Here is a 9389-nt window from a genome sequence, read left to right on the forward strand (position 1 = left end):
GACCATTCTTTGTAGAGTGGAAAGTGCAAAAAGAAACGACTAACCTATTGTTTGTTTGGTTTTTGCGAACTGAAACTTGCATTGCTCAAACCCCAGCAATGTTACACTCTGATACAGCGAGCTCCACAGCTCTATTGTTTTTTCCGACTAACGTGTAACCCTATACCTGCCTTTTGTCCACCTCTAGTTGTGGGTGAGCTTGTGTAGGGTGGTTGGGTGTCTTCCCACCTGGCTACGTTTGCAACTTACCAACGGAAGCAACTATACAAAACGTCCTGAGATGATGGCCATTGGCGACCCGAAGACAGGCCGCCGCCTCCATCCTAGTGACAGCTCAACTGAGATCGCTAAGCCATCATCAGCGCCAGTGTGTACCTACGAAGACGCACGTAGTACCTCTGGACCCTTAACAAATGCTAATTCAAATTTGATTTTAGATTTAGAACTCCTCAGAAGCCCCACTTGTTTACCGTCCGATCGATGAGACGCGCTCAGCACGTACCAGCTAATCACGCGACCCTCGACGCAAATATAGTACACCGTGTGCTGGCAAAACAAGTTAAGAGCTGGATCAGATCAGTCGTCAGGTGGTTCGATGGACCGGCCGTGCCGACATGCATAACTAAGCAAGCTAATCAGTTGAGAGCTGGATACGTACTTAAATTAATCAATACTGTATTGCTACTAATTGACAGAAGTAGTACTACGTGTGCTTGTACAGCGGTGGGGTAATTAGTCAACACTCAACAGGATTCTACTACTAGCTGGCTAGCTGGTTAATTAATTCGCGCCTCGATGGCGCGCGCGCAACAGAAAAATGATGCTTGAGCGCCGGCCCAAGGATTAATTACTGCTCCGGCGAGCGACCCCACTCAGAACTGCTCGAACAGCTGGTGCACGTCCGCCGACGCCTTGCCGCGCTGCTGGTGCAGCGCGGCCGGCGGCGGCACGACGGGCGGGGACGACGACCGAAGCAGCGCCAAGTTGAGGCCCTTGAAGAACGGGTGCGCCTTCACGTCCGCGGCGCCGCGCCGCGACCCCAGCCGCGCCCGCGGGTCCTTGTCCAGGAGCCGCGCGATCAGGTCCCGCGCCGCCGCCGCCTCCGCGTGCGGCGTCCCGGCGCCGAGCGGCGGGCACTCCAGCGGGGCGCGCACGATGTTGCGGAGCGTCGCCTCGTTGGTGGCGCCCACGAACGGGGTCCGCCCGTACAGCAGCTCGTACAGGAACACGCCGTACGCCCACCAGTCCACCGACGCGCCGTGCCCGCCGCCGCTCGCCACCTCCGGCGCCACGTACTCGTGCGTCCCCACGAACGAGCTCGACCGCGCGTCCACCGGCTCCGCCACGAACCGCGGCCGCGGCCGCGGCGCCGCGCGCCGCCTCCACTTCATCAGCCGGAGGAGGTGCACCTCGGGGAAGCAGGCCGGGATCGGCCTCGCGCCGTCGTCGTCCTCGCCTGTCGCGCTCCATGCCTCCTCGAGCGCCGGCGACGCCGTGGACTCGAGCGAGAGGTCGAAGTCGGTGAGCATGATGTGGCCGTCGCCCCGGATGAGCACGTTCTCCGGCTTGAGGTCGCGGTACACGATGCCCATCATGTGCAGGTACTCCAGCGCGAGGAGCACCTCGGCGGCGTAGAACCGGGCGGAGGCGAGCGGGAAGCGGCGGCCGGGCATGCGGTGGCGGAGGGAGTGGAGGTCCCCGCCGGGGCAGAACTCCATGACGATGCAGGAGTAGTCCGTCCCGGCGTCGAAGTCGGCGAACATGGTGGGCAGGAACGGGTGGTCGAGCCGGCGCAGGACCCGCTTCTCGGCGGCAGCGCGGCCGAGCTTGCCCTTCTTGGCGAGCGCGCGGCGGTCCACCACCTTCATGGCGTAGGCGCACGACTGGTCGCCCTCGGCCTCGAGGCGGCAGAGGTAGACGGTGCCGATGTCGCCCGCGCCGACGCGGCGGACGAGGGTGAAGTCCCGCGGGCCGAGCGGCGCCAGGGCGGCGCGGATGGGCGCCCACGCCACGTCGCCCGCGCGGTGCGGGCGCGGCGGGGACGAGGTGGGCGTGGCGGCGGCCGAGTCGACGGAGAAGGCGGACGAGCGGCCGGCCGTGCTGGTGCTGCTCGCGGAGCTGACGCTGGAGCTGGAGTTGGGCGCCGGCGCGGCGTCGGCCATGTCGGGGAGGTGCGGCGCGGGCTGCAGCATGGCGGCGTTGGGAGGTTTGGGCGGCGACGAGGAGGCTGTGGTGGTGGGAGCGGCCATTATATAGCGCGCGCGCGCGCGGCTGCTCGCGTTGGCTGGCTGGATAGATGAGATCTCTCTCTGAGGTTTTGGTTTTTCTAATGGAGGTTTGCGCGTTCGGAGAAGGTGGTTGCAGGTGTGGTTTTATAGGCGAATGAGAGTGAGCTCAAGCCGAGCAGCATGGAGAGGCCAGGTTTCGGATGGTTGGACACGTGGCCTTGCCACGTTGCATAACACACTCACGCTATTTCTTTTTTTTTATCGGGTTAAAAGGATTTCATTGCTCAACTGTTGGAATATTCATTCCTACATAGCAGAGGAACGTCTGCAGGTCCAGAGCGCAACCAAACTGCAGTTCGGCCCTTCGATTGTCTGAAAGTAGCAAGTGTGTGGCTAACAACATTCTGATTCTTATAAACACCGAAGGTTCGTCGTGCTAACTGCTAAGTTCTTGCTTTAATTACTGCCTGCCTAGTCATATTTTTGCTTGAAATCCACCCGATTTTCACTACAACACAGTCCCTCCGTGCCAAAATGTAAAATCATTTTACCCACGTACATTAATTTTGAGATGGAGGGAATATATTGTATTGTACAGTACTCCAAACGGGGATTGGCAAGATGTAAATCACCTGAAAATCAAATTTAGGTTAGTTGATTCGTAGTGAGCCATCGGATGTAAGATGAACAATCAAATCAGCTTCTTGAACCTCCTGAAATGGTTACTGTTCATTCTCTACCAATCTCGAACGGCCTGATCTATCGCCGACCTAACTGCCTGCGGCCGACAGTGCCAACGTTGCCGCCCCACCCTCCCGTCCCAACCGTCGTCATGCTGCCCGGCCCCTCCCCCTCCCCAGCCATCCCTCTAACCATGGCCATTTTTTCCGACGAATTGCACCCCCGCTCCCCAGCACCGCTAAGGTAGATTATGGTGTAGCTTCTCCGGTGAGTGGGGGCTACTTATTTTGTCCCTCCGGCGGCTGCCTCCTTTCTACGAAATCGACTGACCTAAATTATATTCTCAGGTGACTTACATTTAACTATTGTGCCTAAAATGTTTTATATTTCTTTAGAGAGGGAGTAAGTGTCAAACTTGAGATTTATTCCCATATATCTTGAAAATTCTCGTGCCCTCGTGCGAACTCATCTAGGGTTTCCTGCCTCTGGCCATTTGCGTTGACGGTACGCCTCGTCTCTTATGGTCCTTGGACCATGGAGGCGTGGTGGATCCCAGCCCTTGCCAATGGGAGGGCTCCGTTTTTAGGTGCTTTCCCGAGTTTTGCTAGGGTTTGTGCCATGCTCAAGAAGGCTAGGCGACGGCGTCTTCTTAAAGATGGAATAAGGTCCTCCGCGTCTATCCCCAATCCCGATGGCGTTTCAAGCGTCGTCGGAAGGCGTGTGCAGGTTTGTCTCCGATGGATCTCGTGGGATCCGGTCTTCGTTCGTCTACGTCCATGTGTCTGTAGGTCGGATCCTTCTGATCTACGTTTCTCTTTATCGACGGCGGTTGCTGTTCTGGTGCACTGATTCTATGGGGCCTTAGCACGACGACTTTCCGACTATCTACTACAACAATGTTTGCCCGACTCCGGCGAGGGAGGGGCGATGACGGCGACGCGTCTTCGGCTTGCTCCAATATTTATAGTCGTCGTTGGGTGGTCTACGGACCTAGATGTAAACTTTACTTCTAGTGTTTTTTGAACTACCTTGACAACAGTTGATAAATAGATCGGAAGTTTTCTCGGAAAAAAAAATCTTAAATCCATGCGACATGCATAGTATACAAAGTCACTGTTCACGACAAAGTTCTCACAGGAGTCCTTTTTACTCGACAACCGTCGCAACTGAAACGAAATGACTTTGCTTAGTCAAATCAAAGTGATTAGCCATCTTGCCTTCAGACTGAATACATCAGCTAGCGCTTTCATCTTCTTTGCTGCAGCTTGGTTCGAGGCAATGGTCCTTCTCCTTGCTCTTTACTTAAAGCGAAAGTATATATGTATGGCCACACTAACGAACTGTCACCAAGCGGCAACCGCCTCTCGCTGCTGTGGGTTGCCGCGGATGGCAATGCAATCAAAGCCGTCCGGCGAGAAAGCGACGGCTTTCTCCGGTGCAAGCCTCCCTACTCGCCGAGGCCAATGTTGGATCGACTCAGAGAGACGCGGAACACACTTTGCACTACATGTCTACATGTCCCTCCCGAGGTCATTAGTCTACGCAACAGCCTTACACAAAAACAGAGGAGTAACTTCTATTTTTTTTTAGAAAAAACGAAAGACACTCAAAGGGCATCTTAGAACTCAGTATTATCAAAAGAAAAATGACAATAGACAATATACAAGGGAAAAACAATAAAGCATAAAATGACCAGTAAAAACATATACATCAATTGGCTAGGGTTAGGGAAAGGGAAACGCTTGTACTCGGTGCGCCGGCCGAAACTTCGGCCGGTCGCGCCGCTCGCTCCCACAGCCGCACCTTTTTCCTTTTTTCCCCTTTCTCCACACTGGCCCTACGCACCGTCTCCCTCTGTGCCTTATCTTCTTCCCAGTGAGCTCCACCACTCATTTTACCCCCTCCGTGCCTTATCTTCTTCCTCCTAGCGAGCTCCACCACTCATTTACCCCATCTCCACGAACACATCCTCCTGTACTCATGTAATCCCCTTCCCCTGCTAATCACCAAGGCAATAAAATCGGGCGCTCTGGTGGCTAGAAATCGCACCAGTCTGAAGGGAGGGCCACGGGGGTACTGCTACGGGAGTCAGGGGCGAGCGACGACCGTGGGGATGGTAGAGACGGCGGCTAGCGAGCTGCCATGATTTTTTTGCTGGAACCACTACTGTTTTTTTGCAGGAACCAGCTTTCGATTTTGCTGTAAACTGAGGGACAGTGGTGCCTTCGCCCCTGATATTTTTCTACATCAAAATTTTGGCTGGAAGCACTTTTTGATTTTTGCTGGAACCAACCTTTGATTTTGCTACATACGCAGGATTTTTTGCTACATCAAAATTTTTGGCTTGAAGCACTTTTGATTTTTGCTAGAACCAACATTTGATTTTGCTGCATAGACAGGATTTTTGGTACATCAAATTATTGGCTGGAAGCACTTTTGATTTTTGCTGGAACTAGCATTTGATTTTGTTGCATAGGCTAGGAATAGTGCTGGGGCGATGATAGACGGCGGCTGCCATGTGTTTTGCTGCGACCAAGAATCATTTTTGCTACAACCAGCCGAAGCAGAGCTGGAACCGGCTAGATTTTTTGTTTGCAGGCATCGGCGGCAGTGCATTTTTTTGCTGGAACCGTGATAATTTTTTGCTGGAACAGTTTTTGGTTTTTGCTACCGTCAGGGAAATCCCCTTTTCCTATTCGTTGAGCTTTTTATGCTGAAATACGGTGGTGGAAGGCGACGTCGGCGGCGAGTAGAGACGGCGGGGGCGGGAGGTGCTGCAACCACGATGCCAGTTCTTGGAACAAGCCGATGAAGAGATGCAAACAGCAAAATCTTGAATCTTTCTAGGTAGCCCTGCAATCCCCACGGCGCGCGGCGAGATGCGGCAAGCCGGTAGTGTGGCGGCGCACGCGACGGTGCTGCAACGGGAGGACGAGGAGATGAGGCGGGGCTGTCGGCCCGGGCGGGGGCGGCGCTCTTTTTCCTCTTCTTTTTTTCTGTGCGGGAGGTTGGCGAAGGGAATGATAGGGGACAGATCTGACGGCTGCGCATGTGTAGATCGGACGCTCGCGGTGCGACCGGCCGAAACTTTCGGCCGGCGCACCGGCGCCCAGTACCGCCCTTAGGGAAAGGGGTAGTTGGACGTGCGCAATCTGTTATAAGTTACTTGAGTTCTAAAATTATCTTAAGTTGAACTTTTTAAATCTGACTGTGCCTATAAAAAAACTCTGCTATGATCTACAGTATCACTAGTATAACTTATAACGAATCTAATGAGAATAATTTGGTGTTGCATATGTTTGTATTTTTTTCTATAAACTTGACCACACACATAGAACTTCAACTATTTTGGAACAAAAAGAGAGTAGAACATGTAATATGACCACGAAAAGGGCCTCGTCATACCGGAAGCCGGCTTGAGTAGAGCGGTCCATGCCCCCCTAGGCCAGTTTATGCCCGGGTTCATGTCCTGGCATGTGGGCCCAATAGAGAGAAGGACCCGATGGACTTGGAGTGCACGACAAGGAAGCCGGCGTCCAGGAGGACTCCTCTGCGACCCTAACTGACTAGGATCCTGTAAAACCTAAACCCCGGTATCCCATATAAATTGGGTCTGCCTAGTAGATACTGAGCAGAACATAGAGATTACTCTCAATCCATCAATCATGATTATACACCCATATACATTAATCAATATAACACGACCAGAAAGTAGGGTTTTACCTCGATCCCAAGGGGCTGAACCTAGGTAAACCATCTCATGTTTCCCCTTAGATCTACTCGTCTAACCAATACACCCTATCGGTGGATCTACCGGAAATCACTCTGATAGTTAGTGATAGAGGGCAACCGAGCATACATGCTAGCGGGTGCTTACAATATACAACAAAATCACTGGGGTGGGATGTGCGGGGAATATTGCAAAAAAAACTGCATATTGGATGTCACATGTTTTGATGCATATTGTGCATTTTGGTTACTTCACAAAATACATATTTGTTGGGGTGATAGAGTAGTTGGGTTGCTGCAATTGGATGTCACATGTTTGCACCCTCGATCTGGATTCATAAGGCATATTAATCCTATCTTTAGTCAAACTTGTTTAAGTTTGTCCAGAACTATTAAAAAATATCAATACATACAGTACATAGAAAAAATACATTATGAAAACATGGTTCATGATAGATGTAGTGATATTGAATTTGCAGTGTAGATGTTGATATTTTATTGTAAACTTGATAGTGAAAAGAAAGGTTTAAAACAAGTTGAGTAGTACTAAGGTCTTATAAACCCACCCTGCAAAAAAAGGTCTTATAAACCCGGATGGAGTACAACATAGTTTCGATAATTTTATTTTAAAGAGTTCACAGTTAAAACCAAAAGTATGTTCTTCACGCAACAACAACAAAAATAAAAGATCCAATGTTCCCACAAGGGGGTAGGGGTCAAAGTTTACACAGCACTACCAATTGAACAACACAAAAAGTTACAAATTTGTTTGGAAATGCTGTCCAACAAATGTGAAGAATTTTTCCATAAGCATCATAAATAGAGATGTTAGCACTCCTCGAATCAAAATTTATGTTAAGTACTACTCCCGTTGTAAACTAGTATAAGACATTTTTTTACGGAACCTCGTCAGATGGCGGGGAGCTCCCGCATTGCATTAAGAAGAAGAGAATTGGTCCAGTTAATAGGGGAAACCGGACCCAAAAACCATACATGGCACGGTTACATAAGGGAAACCGGCGAAGACCACAAAGACCGGGCTAGCACTCAAGGGACGTCGTCCGAGCCAGATACAAGGGTGCCTAAGCCCAAGACCACCGACAACACAACATACCCAACCAATTCAACCTCTGCAACCTCAAGAACACGCCTGCAACTAGCTGTGTACTTGGGCCTAACCTTCTGAAAAATGAGATCAAACATTGACTTCCACCAAGGCACGGATTGCCTGGACCGCCGTTGGCGTAAGCGGTTTCTTATACATCCATAGATAAGGCTTCATCTTCTCTTGCACCTCCTCCTCGGTGGCTTTCTTAGACGTCATTCCCTTCGGTAGTTCCCCATAAGCCTCCGCCAACCTATATTCAGCGCGTTTGGCACTTGGAAGTAGGAATGTTGCAGTTTTTGTTCTTTTTATCCAAACGGTCACTACGCCTTCCGGAACAAGTAGATGCCCCTTCAATCTGCAAATGAATCGGTTCTACGAGCAAGGACCGTGGCGCTGTGCAACTGAAACTGCTTAGGAGCTCATCCAATAAGGTGGTTGAAGGCACTCCAATGTCACCGAGTAGCTCCTCGGACCCGGAAGACATCATATAGGTATTTCCCTCTGAGGCGGTCATCCCTGGAGAGGAGACCAAGGGCGACACCTCTCCAACCAAGCCAACAGGTAAGGACACCTCAATCCGCTCCATATCATCGGTCCCTCTGACTTTCTCAGCAACCTTCGCTTGCGCCTCCTCACCTTGAGTCACCATCCTGTGCAGAGCTAGATCCAAAGGAGGAGGAACATCTACAGGTAGAGCCACAGCAGCCAGTACCTCGGATGAGCAACCGGCCACACCCGCATCACTGATATCCTTACCGCAAGCAACAACAGGAGGCAGCGATTCCTCATGGTCACACCAGGGAGGAGGTGGACCCATCGGCGCCAAGGAAGAGATGATGGTCGGCGAAGCAACAACTCTGTCACTAATAACCTCCAGCCGCTCCAAGAGGCTTGAGACCTGGGCCGCCCATCCCTGCAAAGTGACCGCCATGTCACGGAGAGGTTGAACGACCTCCTCCACACGGGCGGTAACCAGGGCCTGCAGTTCGGCGCGCAGCATCTCAGTCTGTGCTGCAAAAAGGGGTTGCAGCAGCCCCAGATCAGCAGCAAAGGTAGTCTTGCCGGGATCTGACAGACCTGACCAAGAGACACCGGAGTTGCTACAAAGGGCCTCCTGAACGAGCCCCGTCGGAGAAGCAACCACAGCGGCCCACGAGCGCTGCTGCAACTGTTGTGAAGAAGCTGGGGGCTTGTGGTTGGGGAGGCCAGGAGCAGATGGCGGCAACATGGAGCGGCGGAGGCAAACTTGACTGGCAGGAAGGCGGCCCGGACAGTCACGCTTGCGATGGCCAGAGTGGTCGCAACCCAGGCAGGTGACAGGGCCTCGTCAATCGGCGACAAAGTGGTCCTCCGCCAAGCAACGGAAGCAGAGTCCATAAGCTCTCCGCTTGAATGCGAGGGAGCGGTCGTCCTTCTTCTTGCGGGGCAGGGCAGATGGCTTCTCCAGCCTCGGACGATGCCGGCCCCCGACCTCCACCCACCCCTTCTCCGCCGGAGCCTGCGATGCATCAGACACGATTTGTGGCCTGAAGTTCGGGGGGAGTCGATCTGGAGGGGGCGGCAACTTGAGTGGAGGGAGGAGCCCAGGGCATCCCTCGGAGCGCGAGAGAGAAGCCCCGTCACCATCACTAGCACCGGCAACC

General features: G+C 52.6%; 1 protein-coding gene across 1 annotated transcript; it reads right to left on the reverse strand.

The window, feature by feature from the left end:
• Positions 1-615: 615 nt before the first annotated feature.
• Positions 616-2329, reverse strand: LOC119303023 (protein kinase PINOID-like). Its single transcript, XM_037580101.1, has one exon. The coding sequence runs from the start codon at positions 2247-2249 to the stop codon at positions 873-875; it is 1377 nt and encodes a 458-aa protein (XP_037435998.1). The 5' UTR covers positions 2250-2329; the 3' UTR covers positions 616-872.
• Between the last annotated feature and the right edge of the window lie 7060 nt (positions 2330-9389).

The sequence above is a fragment of the Triticum dicoccoides genome, chromosome 5A (genome assembly GCF_002162155.2).
Source record: "Triticum dicoccoides isolate Atlit2015 ecotype Zavitan chromosome 5A, WEW_v2.0, whole genome shotgun sequence".
NCBI lineage: Eukaryota > Viridiplantae > Streptophyta > Magnoliopsida > Poales > Poaceae > Triticum > Triticum dicoccoides.

Coding starts and splice junctions, on each gene's coding strand:
- LOC119303023 (XM_037580101.1), bottom strand. CDS start 2,249: ATGGCCGCTCCCACCACCACAGCCTCCTCGTCGCCGCCCAAACCTCCC.